Raw genomic sequence first — 16,351 nt, forward strand, 5'->3', positions numbered from 1 at the left:
TAAACAAATTCTATCTGACAGGCAAAATTCTTGATGCACGGCTCCTAAATTTTAGTAAAAACAAAAAGTCTTACCTTGAATCAGAGTGTCTTATGTAATTATTTCCGGAAAAAAGGTTACTTTGGCCGTTTTTCTTCAAAAAACCTGAGAAATTCGGCTAGTTCCAAATGTTATTATTAATTGCCAAGCCCTACAGGAAGCCCATGAAGGTGTCAGAGGCATAATTTATACCAATGTTATAACCAAACCACAGTATACATATAGAGTACATAAAAGTGGATTTTTTTAATTTAAAAAAATACAGTAAAACTTGTCTTCAATGGCCAAGTGACCAAGATTTTTTCCCATTGAACACAGGTTTCCGTTTATTAAAAGTTCAATTGATATAATGTATAAAATTATATAACGATCTCATGTGTGATTGAAATAAAATAAAAATTAATTAATTAAAGATAAAGTAAATAATTGAAAAATAGATTAAATAAATAAATAATTAGTCTATAAATACTGTATTTAGGTTTCGACACATCTGTTTTTCTTCTAAAATAACGGCATTTAGGTTCTTCAAAAATTTTCAATTAGGGTATCAATATCTGTCATGTCAGATTCAGTTTGTACATTATTGTCTATGTTTATGTAATCCTCGGCATCAAGGCTGTAATAGAATTTTGTGACGGAAAGAAAGAGAGCAACATGATTTTTTTTGCCGCCCCTATACCCTGTAAAATTTTATTGTATAACTGCTTTTGTTGCCAACTCCCCCCTTCCTGAATTTTGCAGCCAGGGAAGCTGCTCCTCTTTGCCCCTTTGAGGAGGGCTGAAATTAATTCAATTAATTTCAGCCCTCCTCAGTCTTGCAATCGCGAAATGCATACAGCTTGCATATAATTTTGTGTCTTGCATATCATTGGGAAATTCAACGCCTGCTTTTCCGAAAAATTTTGTTACAATTTCAGAAAGCAACTGCTTTACTAGATATGGCAAAACCACAGCATCAAGTACGAAAACAGTTTTTGCTAATCTAAAGGGCGGATGATGCAGAACTCACATTTGCAAGCATAGATTGCGTAAAAAAATTTTGCGGAGCACTTTAACATTTTGTATCATTCTTTGGTCTATTGGTAGACAAACACACAGTGTTTGTGTGAAATTTTCCATTGAAGGATAGTCATGTCTCTTTTGAGACCAACAAAAAAAATTGTATATTTCCAAGTGCAATATTTACTGAGACATTTGAATTGAGAAATTGGAGAAAAGCTTTTAAAAAGAACAGCATGAAAATAAAGGAAAGGAGCATTGTCCGTTAGTTTATGTTGTTCTTTCCCATCTTGTTTTTTGAATTCAAATATATCACCAAGAAACTTGATTTTTTTTTTGGCTTCAAAACATACAAACACTTTCTGATCAGGTTTTTTTAGGACAAGGCATTCATATAAAAATTTAGATTTTTTTTTATTTTGTGATATACTGTATTTTCACTCTCAAAACTGGTACAGTGTGTTTTTTGAATACATTTTGAGCATTTTTTAAACAAACTATTTCTCTACAATGAATGCTTAATGAGATAAAGGCTGAGTTGGGACTTACAGGACACCTTATATATTGTTGTACTGGCTACAACTAATAAAGTGAAGAACAATTCATTGAAACTTTTTCTCCAAACTTTGATAAATGTCAAAAGAACATTAATTTTTTTTAGTTTAGTTTTTGAAGTTATTAAAAAAAATTCAGACAGTTAAATTTAACTGTAGCTGAAAAAATTAAATAATAAGTAAAAGAGTTTATAAAAATTAATTACTGCAGGAAATTAATGTAATTAATTACAGGGGGGAAAAAGAATAGAAAACACGGATTCTCTAAGGGGGTGCGGGAATATAAGCAGGGGTGGATCGAGCTTATGTGCCACCCCTAAAAACGGCCCAGACATGGAGCTAACAGGGCTATAGCCCGGGGATAAACCTATTTTGTTTGTAGAAGAAAGCCACACACCAATGTTTACCAATAAAATATGCGTGACCATACATCCTCCTTTTGAAGAGAATGTTTCGCTTTCAAAATAGTGTTGTTTTACTTTTTTTTCCCCATCCAAAATTATATTACTGTTCTTGATTGTGCCAGATAATTTGATCCATAAAATAGCACTTATTGAATGAGCCATTATTACTTATACTTATCCTGTAAAGTTGATATATATATATATATATATATCGAGGTGATGTTTATTGAGAAATTTATTTCAAATGTGTGTCTGCTCCAGGGACCGGGCAAGTGAGAAGCCAAATTATTTCCTTTGTGTTTATTTGACAGTTCCAGAAAAATTTACTGTTTTAGACACCAAAATGCACGCTTGCCCCTTATGATAGACAGGTTCAGAGAGGCTTTTTCCACGAATTTGCTCAACACCTCCATTGCTAACGTATGGCTCAAAGCTTGATGCCTTGTGAATTTTCACCGTCTGAAATTTAAAAAAAAGTGTCCAACCGAACTCCAAGCTGCCACCCCTTGCAACCTGCTGCACCTCACCCCTTGCACCCTCGCTTAAGCCATCCCTGAATGTAAGTCGAATTGCACTGGGGGTGCAGGGATGGAAATAAGGGCATGAACCACTGATCTAGAGGTTACATGTCTTTGATGTACCAAGTCTTGAAGATAATAATAATTGTGTTTCTCTTTCATTATTGCAGGTTGTGGATATGGATCTTGCAAGCGACGATGGAAAGAATACACTCTTGGAATCTTTTGCAGTAACAGAAAACTTTCGTACAGATGACCCCAAGTCAATTTCTCTCAAAGTCAAAAAAGATCAAGGAGTTCCACCAGCTCAAACGAAAGGTCAGGCAACTCAACCAGCTCAAATGAAAGGTCAGGCAACTCAACCACCTCAACAGGAACATCAAGCGACTCAAAAAGTTCAACTAAAAGGTCAAAGGAATGTAGTTGGAAAGATCAAAAGACTCGTTGAGTAAGAATCATTTTAACCCATCTTATTATCCTTAAAAATTATTATGCCATTGTATGTTTCTAAAGGTTGGTCATCACACTACTCAGGCTTGTGTATGAGTGATTTGCTGAGCTCATAGATAATGCAGAAAGGGATGAGAAGTCACAAGACAAGCATCATGTGTCAGATGACATTATCACATTATCAGTGGCTTATGATGGATGATCCACCTGTTGGTACATTAAAGAGGTTTGTACTTAGTCCCCTCCCCACAATTCACGAGTGCATGATACAGATTCTTATCAGTTTACTGCTTGATGTTTTTGTTTTGTGACTGTTGTTTGACTGTAAGATCTTCTCGAGCTTGTACTTTGACTAAACTTTCATGAGTAAAATCTATGATGATCGCACACAAACTTGACAAACAAGTCTCCACCTTACAGGTACACAATATGATTTAACTAATTTAAAATTAAGTTGGTTAGTCACGAAATACACAAGATCTTACCAGCAGTTAAAGTGGAGAGTTTTTCCAGGCATTAATTTGATTAATGTCCAAATTTATTTTGTTCCAAGTGGGGTTCAAGCAACCTCAGGTGAAAACATACGCTCTAGATCAGTGTTCTTCAATGTTTTTTTTTTTTTTTGCTCTTGCAGACTGGTGAAAATGGAGTAAATATAGTTTGTGGGCCTGCTGACGGCCATGGGAAACAAAAACCAATATAAAACAAAGGCTTGACTAATCATGTAAAAATTTTAGGCACCAGCCATATTTCCAGGAGCCAAGCATTTTCCCTGTGAAAAAAATAGTCAAAAATCAATCCCTCCTCCAGACTTTTCAAGCTTTTGGTGACACTTTTCCCTGTTAGTAGATGCACTGACATAAGCTCAGAATTTTGGGCTGCTCTCAAGTTCCAATTTAATCCCACAAAAAATATTTTAGGTGTCAATTCCATTTTTACTATGGAGACTTGGGGTTTGTTGAGCCCCGATAAGAGACTGTACTTTATTTAAATTGGCGAAATGTTTTGTTAACCAGCAGGAAATCCCCACAAATTGACAGTTGAAGAAAACTGCTCTTGCAGCTCCACGTAATATTCTGCAATATTTAGATAGGCTAGATAGAGAGAGTACAAAAAAATGAGCTTAGTCATTTCAGATTTTCTTCTCTTATTAGTTCTCCTGCTTATGAAACGTGACTGAATAAGCATTAGGCATAAAGTTTCTCAATGAGAGTGTAAAAAAAATTGTTTGTGTTATGAAAAACAACTTTTCTTTCCCACTCACCATGAATTTCTTTTCTTTGCCTTTTGATGACAGTTATGAATCTGAAGACAATAAAAGTGGCAGTGACTCGTATTCACTGGAGGAAATATCAGACAGTTCTTTGAAGTATAGTGATGGCCATAGCAGTCCAAAAAGGAAAAAAAGGATATCCAATCCCCACAGAGATTATGAACGGTATGTTATGTTTATAAATGGCGCATTTTTAAGTTTAGTAATAATATATAGGTGAAATTAGCTAATTCAAACTTGGTTAATATTATTTTTGCCTCATTGTTTTGGATAATTCAAAGTTTGATTCAGATATTTTATGTGCAAATGTCTCTTTTCTCAGAATTCCCAGTTAACTTCTATTCATCTTTTTCCCTTATTCTGTGGTTTATTGGAAATTCTCCAGAATATAACATTTACCCTACATTGAAACGAAAAGATTTCAATCAACAAAATTTGAGCTTTCTTTTGTTGTGGCTTCAAGTAAGAAGCATTGATTTCGTTACCAGAGAGAGAGAGCACTGTCTTACCACTACAGCTGGTGTTTCATTGGATCTTAGATGACTTTATTAGCACCTGCCAATGGCAGATGAAAATGCTACTTCTCAGGATATACAGGCAGGTCTGCTTATTGATATTACTAATATCAATTACAGGAACTGAATAATAATTTTTCATTGAGCTAGAATCAAATTATAAAGTCTGTCTACGGACCATACATTGAGAAACGCTAAGTCTATTGAAAAGTATTATAATAAATTGAATACAGTCTCAGTCACCTCAATTTCCATTGAAAATTGTATTTTATTGGCATTCTTTTATACATATTATTAAATACCAGATTATTTTTATTAAACGAATACCTTTTACACAGGCATTTATTTACTTATTTTTTTGACGTAATAAGTAAGATGACGATTTCTTATTCTTCGCTGAATAATGAAATATATGTGATGGTAATATTAAATACACCATTTTAAACAATAAAAAAAACCACTTTTTGATTTCAGTTAATTTCAAACAGTGAACGGATATTATTTTTTCTTTGATCTCTTGTATTATGCATAAATATGCAAATTTTTTCGGGCATTTCTCTTACTACCTAAGTGACACAAGCACAAAAGCTGGCCGAATTGGTTTTGATCAGTTAAAATTACACCCTTAATAAAAAAAATATGAGTTGTTCCAACAATGAGCTGCATGTGCACCAGTGCTGGACAAGGTAGCCCACTATTGGAATAATTTGGAAATTAATGAACCCTAAAGCGAGCCACTCCATAAAATTATGAATTTCATATGGCCAAAATATAAATATAATATTTAGACTATATTATGATGTAGAATTATGATATTTCTCTATGCAAAATGAAAGATACAGTCATAAATACTGTCAATGAAAGAAAAAAATATTGATAAAAAACTTACCTCTTGCAGGAAGTGCTAAGAACCAGTCAAAATAGCACAATGCCCGAGTGGCGCAGTGGTAAGAAGATCACCTACCACACCATGAAGACAGTGTCAGGTCTGTGGTTTGATCCTGGGGAAAAACATAGAATAGATAGCAAATTTTCTCCTACCAAACCTGAGGCGATCACTGATGGATGTCGCCTTCATTTCCAACCCAACTCGATCGATAGTAAATTGCTGCATGACAATATGACCAGAGTTGGTGTACGTAAAGTAGTATTCAAACTAACATTCTTTTAAACATCCTTTCAGCTCAAACACCAACTGCCAACTGAAAGAATTTTGGTTGCTAAATGGTAGAAGCAGGAAGGGGGGGGGGGGTTCAACCAATCAGATTTTGCTTACTTATCATTCACCTTTGATCTTGAGTTTTTCCCCCTTCAAGTCAATGCAGTCTTAATGCATGGGTTCACCCGGGCGCCTCAGGAGAAAAGGGCCTCACCAAAATGATAATTAGTTGAAATTCTGGAGTATTTGCCTGGTAGGGCCTCAGGCAAATACTCCAGATACTCCCGGGCCAATCACTTGGCCTGGGGACTCATGATGCTCTTAAGACAGCCCTGCTTCAAGTTTTAATACAGATGGCCCACCAGCCACCTGTAGTAGGCCTACCTTACCTTAACAGAGGTCTGTCGTTATTGTTCGGATGAATGCTTTCAACTCGTAATGGAAAAAATGGTCATATCTTTTTTGCAACTTGGTGTAATGAGTTCTAGAGGGAAATGTGATGTCACTCTCCATTGTTAAGAGCTATTAGCTAAGCTAGGAGGCTGCTCATGTGCAGTCGCGTTCGGCATACATATATGCTCTAAGGTTCCTTGTAAACAAATCTCAAGGTGTTGCCTAAATCTCTAGGTATCGCGAGTTCGATACCCGATTCATCCTTGTCGGAAAATTTCCTTACACAGGAGTATAACAGAAATGGCAACATAACCGCAAGAAAAACTGCTACTGTAATCAGTCCCACATCGAGGGATAGCATACTAACCTCTCAGTGAGTATATGAAAAAAAGGAGAGAGTGGGAGAGACCTTGCATGCAGAAAATGACTGTGGTGCGACAAAAATGATCAATAATCTCTTACAATTTTGTTTTAATTCAAATAATGAAATTCACAAAAAAATATTTTTGAATCACCTTTATATATTAGAAAATTATCATTATGAAGGTTTTTTTGAGTGAATGATGCTTATTGTGTCAATTAAATTGATATTAACATCATGAAGCAATAAAGTTTCTCTTTTATCCAGCTCAAGTCATCGCAGGCATCGCAGCAGTGAAAGGAGTTCCAGTCAACGGAAACAGCTTCCAAAGAGATATGATGATGATAGGCACAAGTTCTGGGATGAGGATAAATCAAGGCGGCGGCGGCGCCACTCCAGGAGCCCGAGCTGGAGCAGTAGTCATAGTCGTGCCACGAAACGTAGCCATTACAGTCCAGAAAGTAGTAACAGAGATTCTGCTAGCTACAGAGAAAGAAGACATGTCTCCAGCAGTTCGAGAGAACTTTTCAAAAGAAGCTACCACCATTCTAGCTCAAGGGAAAAAGCAGGAAGAGCTTCCTCTATTAAAGAAGAATGGCACTCTCCTCCTCCAGCATCAGTTGCTGAAAGTTATTATGATCTGGATAACCAAATACCTTCACCAGAGCCACAAGATCCACAGAAACCTGAAGTTCTTTATCCATCATACCCTTCATTCAAAAAGAAGCCAGCGGTTTCTATTTTGAATGAAGTCATGGATATGATAGAGGATGTTCGAAACGAGGGGTAGTAAATGTTTGCTAGTCCATCGATAACAGAGATAGTGTGATTTTATTTATTTTTCATTCATGCTTATATGTGTGTTTATTTTATACTTGTATCATCACATCAAGGTTAGTGGCATTTATGTCTATTGTAACTGATCAAGGAAGCTCTTGTGTGATATGTAACTACACAATGTCTAAAAAAACCAAATATTTACTCATGCTTTTACTACTTATATTCTATCAAATTTGTTACCTGAAACATGATTTCCTATGGAAAATTGTTTTATTCATTCCGGGTAAATACAAAGATGACTTTTAATAAGCCACTTCAAAAGACAAAAATTCATCAATAGCTGAAACTGACTTAAGACAATAAAATATATGAGAATGTACATGATGTAAAGAACTCGAAGATCCTTTCATTTTACATTACATACCCAGTTAGGTTCATTGGTGTTCACCTATGTGATGTGGTTGGCTCCATTTTCGGTCTCATACATACAAATGGAAAATATAAGCTCACAGAATGCCTAGACCAAAGTGCGAATGTCTAGACAGTCTCGTGCAAAGAGTCATAGCAAGAATGCGCATCCAGACGGTTCAGTTTGATGCCAAGAATTCTATAATATGCACTGAAAACATTCAAATTACCTTTCTTTGATACATTTTCTCTTAATCTTTTATATGAAAGAATCTAAAAACGTTTTGAAAGAGAAGTAGATATACATCTGAAAAGTGATTTTGAGGCGGATATAAATTAATCTGGGTTTGAGTGCCTAATTCTGATGAGGGCTGCAGCAAATTTTCAGCGCAGTTATCTCTATTCACATTAGTTCTGACAAAACTTATTGAATCCATTTATCTCACAATATTTGAATGCTTTCCAGGGAGTAGATCCACTCGTTTGACAGCTGAGCTGAAAACAGGAAGTGCATGAGCAGAACATTTGGATTCTTGCTCCTTAAACACAGTCAATTGATAAAATGCTTTAGTAGTTCACTTGCTTAAGTGACAGGTTCTTTCTCTGATTAAAATAGATGCAATGGTACCTTGGCTAATGAATGTATTGGCCTACAATTAAATTTTTTGGTTGTTTGAAATTTTTTTTTTTCCACGGTTCGGTTTTTGATCTCAGGTTAGTCTTGTTGTTAGCTCTGTCTTCGTCTTTTTTTACAGTGCTTCTTAGTGTTTTATGGCGATTCATCTTCAAATTTTGGGCAGTTTTCTAGAACGAATTGAACGAATTAAACAATTTTCCACAGAAACCTATGGGAAATCGTGTTTCGACCAACGAGTGTGTGATTCCAGAATGAATTGTCTTTATTAAGCTGAGTTATCACTATACTTTAATATTCGTGCCAGAAAGATTTCAATAAATTCTTGAATTCAGTACAAGTTCTTAAATTTTTGAAACAACCAAACTTAAAACAATAAAACAAATTTATTAAAAATGCAAATTATAAAATGTAAATGATCAATTTATAACTAGATTTGGGTGGTTTCGGTAAATAAATTATATATATATAAATGTCTAAAAAATCTCAATTTAAACTCATGATCATTTTTTGGGATGAGGCTGTTCCACAATGCATTCTGTGATTTTGTGTGTGGATGGAAAAGATCTTCAATCTTCTTGTTATCTTCAACAATCTGATAAAGTCTCTCCATAGTTTGGAATTCTGTGATCATCTAAATTATAAATCTGTGAGAGTTTTTTGTTAGGAACACTCACTAGAAGTAATAAATACAAATAGTCTGCTGTGGGAACCAATAGCTCAAATAATGATCAATAATTTAGTTCAATACATAATATATTACCTTGTTAGGTGGAGCAAGAAGATAGTTAACTATTTCCGTCACACACTAGAAGTAATAAATACAAATAGTCTGCTGTGGGAACCAATAGCTCAAATAATGATCAATAATTTAGTTCAATACACAACGTTACCTTGTTAGGGGGAGCGTGCACAAAATCACCTCGTGGGCTGCATGCTGCCATCTCAGCTCTAGATAAAACACTTTAATATATGTTCTCTCTTTATTCATATGAATCGTCTTATGATTCTGCAAATGACAAAGCTGTGTAAACTTTGTCACATGAGACACATTCATTTTGCATCTCTTTGCTTTTCCCCAGCATGGATTCTTTGGTGACTTTGTAAATGGAAGAATTGCATGAATGTTTTATTGCAAATTAAACATTGATATGGCTTTTCTTTAGCATGAAATCTGATTCTGTAAATTGGAAATCAGAGATTTTTTTTTCGCAAAAAACACACTAAGATTTCTCACCGATGTGAGTGCGTTTGTAGGTGTGAGAGCTAAGTGAACTCTTTAATACAAAAAGTATATTTATGTGGCTTTTTTTTTAGTGTGAATGAGTTCATGTGTATGTAGACCTGATCTCTGCCTGAACCTTTTCCCGCAACTGATGCACTCATATGGTTTCTCTGCGGTATGTATTTTCGCATGACTTTGTAAGTGAGAGAGCTGCGTAAATGTTTTATTGCAAACTGAACATTGATATGGCTTCTCTTTGGTATGAAATCTGAGATGACTCTGTAAATTGGAAATCTGCACGAATTTTTTTTCGCAAAAAATACACTGATATGATTTCTCGCCAGTGTGAATTCTCATGTGCGTTTGTAGGTGCGAGAGCTGAGTGAACTCTTTAATACATAAAGTGCACTTATGTGGCTTTTTATTGGTGTGAATGAGTTCATGTGTATGTAGACTTGATCTCTGCCTGAACCTTTTCCCACAACTGATGCACTCATATGGTTTCTCTGTGGTGTGTATTTTTGTGTGACTTTGTAAGTGAGTGAGCTGTGTAAATGTTTTATTGCAAACTGGACACTGATATGGTTTCTCTCCTGTATGGATTCTTTTGTGACTATTCAAGTTTGAAATTTGTGAGAACATTTTCCCACAAAAAGTGCACTCGTGTGACTTCTTGCCAGTGTGAATCCAAATGTGAGTTTGTAAATGGGAGAGCTGCTTAAACTTTTTACGACAAATAATACATTCATGTGGCCTTTTTTCTGTGTGAATGTGTTCATGTGCATATAAACTTGATCTATGGGTGAACCTCTTACCACAAGTAATGCACTCGTATGGCTTCTGTCCAGTGTGTATTTTTGTGTGACTTTGTAAATGAGAGAGCTGTGTGAATGTTTTACCGCAAAAAACACATTGATGTGGTTTCTCTCCAGTGTGGATTCGTTTATGACTTTCTAAATTTGAAATCTGTGAAAATGTTTTCCCGCAATAGACACACTCATGTGGCTTTTCCCCAGTGTGGATCTTCATGTGGGTTTCTAAATGGGAAAGCTGTTTGAATTGTTTCAAGCAGACACTACATTCATGTCGCTTCTGACCAGTATGGATTTTTTTACGTGCATATAAACTTGGTCTATGGGTGAACCTCTTACAAGTAATGCACTCATGTGGCTTCTGTCCAGTGTGTATTTTTGTGTGACTTTGTAAATGAGAAAGCTGTGTGAATGTTTTACCACAAAAAACACATTGATGTGGTTTCTCTCCAGTGTGGATTCGTTTATGACTTTCTAAATTTGAAATCTGTAAAAATGTTTTCCCGCAATAGGCACACTCATGTGGCTTTTCCCCAGTGTGGATCTTCATGTGGGTTTCTAAATGGGAAAGCTGTTTAAATTTTTTCAAGCATACATTACATTCATGTCGCTTCTGGCCAGTATGGATTTCTTCATGGATATATAAGTTTGAAATACATGAGAATGTTTTTCCACAAAATGCACACTCATATGTGTTTTCTACTTCTTTCTGGATTATACTGTGACCAAATGATCTGTCATCGTGAAGAGTCAGGATGTGGAGCTCCATGTTTGTCTCTCTCTAGTTCTATGTGATTTATGGAACTCAGCTGAAACCTTGTTTGAAATCTTTCATCCCAATCACTCCTTCATCTAGAGAAATAAGAAAGTATATTATCATAATCAACAAAAATAAGGCATTTCAGTAATAGCAACGAGATTGTAAAGAAAGTACCTGAAGATACCATGGGACTGAGATGACCTGAGTCTATCTCAATATTGTCTGCTTTGAAGTTTTCCCTATTGATTTGGATGCACTTGGTCTAGCTGGTTTGTGACAATCGTGGAAGGCATGCTGGGATCAGTCATTAGAAATCCACCCATCTTCTACAGCAGCAGTTCTCAACCTTGTTCGACTCACAAAGCCCTTTCTGGTCTATAATTTCTATGGCGGAGCCCTGTAGGCCTGTTTTTTTATTTATTCATCAAAGTTGCTGATTTATTTATATTATTCAAAATATTTATATATATATATTTTTTAATTTACTGGATTATTTTTATTTTCTTCGAGCTGCACCGGTTGAGAACCGCTGTTCTACGTGATTATCATCAGGGTATGCCGATTTAAATAATTTTTTTCAATCATGATTTTGATCACGATTTAAATCACTTGATTTTTTTTTTAAAAATCATTGATTTCGATATAACCATGGTTTTTGGTCATATCAACTTACCCACATAGAATAAATTAACTCATAAAAATAAAATTCAATAATTGAAGTTCTCGCTCATCTTCATTCAATGGTGGTCCATCTGCTTAAAATTGAATAGATAAGTGTGACACAGTGATTTACATTTCTGAAATTTAGAGGAGGAGAGAGATAAGACTACTTACAGCAGGAAGGTCTTTCTAGTTCAAGCTCTCCTACTACACTGCAGCAGTCTTGATAAGAACCTACTCATTACCCAGCACGTCACCAAGCACATATTTTTCACAGAGTCATCTCACCAAGTCGTGTGGTTCTGGCGCGAATGTCTTGTGATCAAAGTCCTCTGTATCAATTTAAATCACTTGATTATTTTTTAAATAATGAAATTTAAAATTAATTTTTTTTTTATTCAACTTCAGTGATAATGAGGTAAAAATAACCTAGTATGTTATTAAAATAAATATAAAAGATCTGATAATGACTTGTGAACCGAATTACTAGATGTAATGCAGAAAGAGGACTGTTCTATATTTGCTTGGGAAAATTGCAGAAAAATGTTGTCTGTTAGTTTTTTCCATTCTTTCCCCATTTTTCTCCAATTTTTGAATTCCAATATTTCAGCTTATATTGCACTTATAGAAACTTGGAATTCTCCCTTTGTTGGCCTCAGAAGATACAGGGTAAAAACTTTCTAATTGGAAGAGGACAAGGGGAACCGTATAAAAATTTAGATTTCTTACTTTGTTACATACTGCATTTTTACTCTCACAACTGGTAGAGGGTAATTTTTGGACGCCTTTTTTAAAATTGGAAGCATACCTCTACGACAATGGTTGATCAGATAAAGGCTGCATTAGCACTTACAGGACACCCTGTACATAGGGGATAAATTGGTGTCAGTTGAATACAACAATATGGGATATAATTAGATGTCAATGATTAAATAGGTGTCCGTCATTGTAATATGTGATAAATGATTTATAAGTATAAGCTGCAGCAATAATACAATGTGCAGGACTCCTACTTGCCCTACTTTTTTGTAAAATCCTATCAACAAAATTCATGATGGTTATTGTTGATATCCCCCCTCCCCAAATAACCTTAAAATAATACAATTTCTGCTTTGGCAAAAATCATAAATTGCAATCTCCAACATTTGTAATATTTGGCCATATGTCAATGATTTCCTGCTCAATTAAAATCAATTACACAAATTTTGTTGATAGGATTTAGTAAAAAACGTAGGAAAAGTAGAACAAAAACTCGAGAGTAGGGCATTTTACCAAAAAGTAGGGCAAGTGGGAAACCTGTACATTGTATTATTGCTGTAGCTTAGACTTGGAAATCATTTATCACATATTATTACTATGATGGGCACCTATTTACTCATTGACATCTAAATTCATAAATATATTGCAATTAATGACTCTATCAAGGTAGAAATTGTAACGTTTTCAAGGTTATTTGGTAGATCATTTTGTGCGAAGTACGAAAGCCTGTATAACTCTCTAGATAAGGATAACTTTTTCCTTCCCGGATAACTTTTTCTCTCTAGACAATTTGGTGGTTTATTAATTTTCCGTTTGCTTAGTTTGAGGGTTCAACAAGTAGAGTAGTCATTAAAAACTTCTTTCTGCATAGAAAAAATAATTTTGTATTTACTACTTCATGGTCTTGGTCAGTAATTAACATTCATTATTCAAAATTATGGTGCACAATTTGTGTATAGGTGAAACAACAGTTTGCATTACAAAGTTGGATACATAAGCCTATTCTAGGTTTTTGTAACTCTGATGATATCCAATAACATTCAATCGTCTTCTGTATTTTCAGGGCATACAGAGGCATAAACAATGTATACAATACTCAGTAAAGAGCTAGAAATGAAAGTGCTTCGTTTTTCGGAAACGATTACGCTGATATTGATCAGTAAAATGTGGCATTTTTTTTAAAAAGGATGGATAATGCAGTAATACCGTCAGGTTCACCTTCACTTATTAAATTGGACATTGTACACATTTTGCACTGTGCTTTTGAAAGTGGTCTTGAAAAAGTATCATATTCTTAAAAAACGTGTTACATGTGTTTATAATTTGCTGTGCATTGTTGAAGAGAGTTGACAAACTCTGCACTTTGGAGGAATCCAAAAAAAGAAGATAATACATATTGTTAGGAGAGACAGAAATATCTGGTTGCTAGTAAATTGTTTTTGTAATCAAGTCATTTTGCTTTGGATTGAGTCAATCCTATAGGAGCCTATGGGGAAAAAATTGACTTTTTTTTTTTCAGGGATTTTTATTATGCTATGATTATATGTTGCCTAAGGGGTACCCTTCCCCCATCCTACTTTTCAGTCCTGCTTTTTCCTACTTACGAGTGGGAGCCCTGAATGTGATACAATAATATAATGGGGAGGGAAGTCAGCCTCTGAATATAGGTGGCTGCCTGTGGAAGTTTCACTATACTTTTTTCATTACTTCTGAATTCCCATTCATTTTGAAATTACTTTTTCCTGATTTTTCATTCATTTTAAATGTATTTTTAAATCACACTGAATTTTTTTTCAATAAATTATGAATTTAATTCATTTTAAATTCCTAACCTCGTTCATTTTAAGCTCCTGGTAAAATTTTATCCTGGCATAGGATAGTATATACAATCAAATATATATATAATTTGAAGTAAATCCATGGTTAGATAGTATTTTTTATAATATTTCTACTAGAGAGCATAGTTGTTTTTGCACCATGTCAAAAGATATGGGACCCTTTAACTTCTTTGAGATTCTTTGTACATGCATAGTGTCAACATCAATTATTAAAAGTTCCTGCCTGCATATAATTAGCAAATTGGACTTACTCATCAACAAATAATTTCACGTATAAAGTCTTTTTTTTTTTTTTTTTATCGGCTGACGTTATACCGAGGTCTGACCGTATTTCAAATGTAAAAAGAAGTAAAAAAATTCATTTTACACTTTTCTTTACATTTTAAAACAAGTACGGATTTTGCGTTACCGTTGGTGCGGCAAGTGATAGGAACCCCATATGACCGTCTCGCCACGCCAAAGCTGCATAGTCTGCATCTTTCACGCAGCATATGCCCCATCTTTTCCATCATGGGTAGGGTGACCATACGTCCTGTATTTCCCGGGACAGTCCCGGTATTTTCTGTTTTTTTAGCCGTCCCGACTTTTTGACAAAAGTGTCCCGGTTTTTCCTGTATTTTCACACGAAGCCTACTTGAATTTTTATTCTTTATTGAAGTCAAAGATTGACATTATTTTTCAACTCATAAATTATTTTATGATAATTACAACTATATATGAGAATATTAATCTCCCACATTTGCCTTGGTAAACGTTTTTTTTAGTTGAATACATTTTAATCCACTGCAATTTGCAGTTTTGCATCATTTCCCGCCATTGTGATTTTTCCGTAATTTCAACAATATTTGGCAACTGTTTGGTTTTAGCATCGTTTTTGGCGATAATTGGCGATGTCCCGTATTTCTCTCGAGAAAATATGGTCAGCCTAATCATGGGGTCCTTTCGATCAATTACATTTCAAAATTACTGCTATGCTTATTATAGTTAGGCTGACCATATTTCCTCGAGAGAAATACGGGATATTGAGATTCCAAATACGGGACATCTCCAATTATCGCCAAAACCGAGCAAAGTTGCCCAATATTGTTAATATTAAGGAAAAATCACAATGGCGGGAAATGATGCGTAACTGCAAATTGCAGTGGATTAAAATGAATTTCACGAGAAAAGCGTTCACCAAGGCAAATGTGGGAGATTAATATTCTCATTTATGGTTGTAATTATCATAATATAGTTTATTAGTTGGAAAATAATTTCAATCTTTGACTTCAATAAAGAATAAAAATTCAAGTAGGCTTCGCGTAAAATACGGGAAAAACCGGGACACTTTTGCCAAAAAGTCGGGACGGCCAAAAATACAGAAAATACCGGGACTGCCCCGGGAAATACGGGACGTATGGTCACCCTAATTATAGTAAATTAGGAATACGGCTTATTTTAATTATTAAAGCATAGGAATACGGATTTTGCACTCACCCGCTTCCTTTCTTATAGTCGAATTTTTTTTATCATCATCCTTGTATAAGTCGCCATCTGGTGGCAGCGTCAGCAGTTGTGCGCTTGGCCTGAAAGTCTGGTCCGGCCGTCCATGTACGGTCCCTTTCAGTGTGCACGAGCTCCACGGAAAGATTGAGAGATTCGGTGCCTCTGTAGTCTAGTACGTTCACCCGGAAAGTGAAAGGACGTGGGTTCGATTCCCCGTAGGGGCAGTTGAATTTTCTCTCTTTCCAAAATATATTTTCGCAACATTCAGTTGTTAATAAACCTTCGTACTACTACTTAACCGAATAATTCCTACCTTACGAATTGG

The 16,351-nt window shown here is 35.1% G+C and overlaps 2 protein-coding genes across 4 annotated transcripts in view; one reads left to right on the plus strand and one right to left on the minus strand.

Moving 5' to 3' along the window:
- LOC149070877 (tetratricopeptide repeat protein 14-like) overlaps positions 1–8,824 on the plus strand; it is a 36,292-nt gene extending 27,468 nt beyond the window's left edge. Inside the window, exons 15-17 of one of the 2 annotated variants that reach the window (XM_089248447.1) lie at positions 2,685–2,962; positions 4,262–4,402; positions 6,933–8,824. In XM_089248447.1, coding sequence (XP_089104573.1) covers positions 2,685–2,962; positions 4,262–4,402; positions 6,933–7,455 — 942 coding nt within the window. In that variant the 3' untranslated portion in view covers positions 7,456–8,824. Of the gene's footprint in view, positions 1–2,684; positions 2,963–4,261; positions 4,403–5,650; positions 5,734–6,932 lie in introns of those variants that run through there. The other variant, XM_089248449.1, reaches the window with a different exon arrangement.
- A 33-nt stretch (positions 8,825–8,857) lies between these two features.
- LOC149070878 (uncharacterized) lies at positions 8,858–15,016 on the minus strand. Of its 2 annotated transcripts, XR_016194965.1 has the most exons (4): positions 14,793–15,016; positions 12,119–12,276; positions 9,381–11,376; positions 8,858–9,250 (listed from the first exon to the last, which is right to left on the minus strand). XR_016194965.1 is itself a non-coding variant. In XM_089248450.1 (2 exons), exon 2 carries the CDS (start codon positions 11,291–11,293, stop codon positions 9,785–9,787), a length of 1,509 nt encoding a protein of 502 aa, XP_089104576.1. In that variant the 5' UTR covers positions 11,294–11,376; positions 12,119–12,257; the 3' UTR covers positions 9,670–9,784. The 2 variants fall into 2 exon arrangements, 1 of the variants encoding a protein (XP_089104576.1); XM_089248450.1 differs by lacking the exons at positions 8,858–9,250; positions 14,793–15,016 and having other exon boundaries at positions 9,670–11,376; positions 12,119–12,257.
- Between the last annotated feature and the right edge of the window lie 1,335 nt (positions 15,017–16,351).

This window comes from Pholcus phalangioides, unplaced genomic scaffold, assembly GCF_987345545.1.
Source record: "Pholcus phalangioides strain wild (caught in Gottingen) unplaced genomic scaffold, Ppha-v1.0 ptg000020l_1, whole genome shotgun sequence".
Classification (NCBI taxonomy): Eukaryota; Metazoa; Arthropoda; class Arachnida; order Araneae; family Pholcidae; genus Pholcus; species Pholcus phalangioides.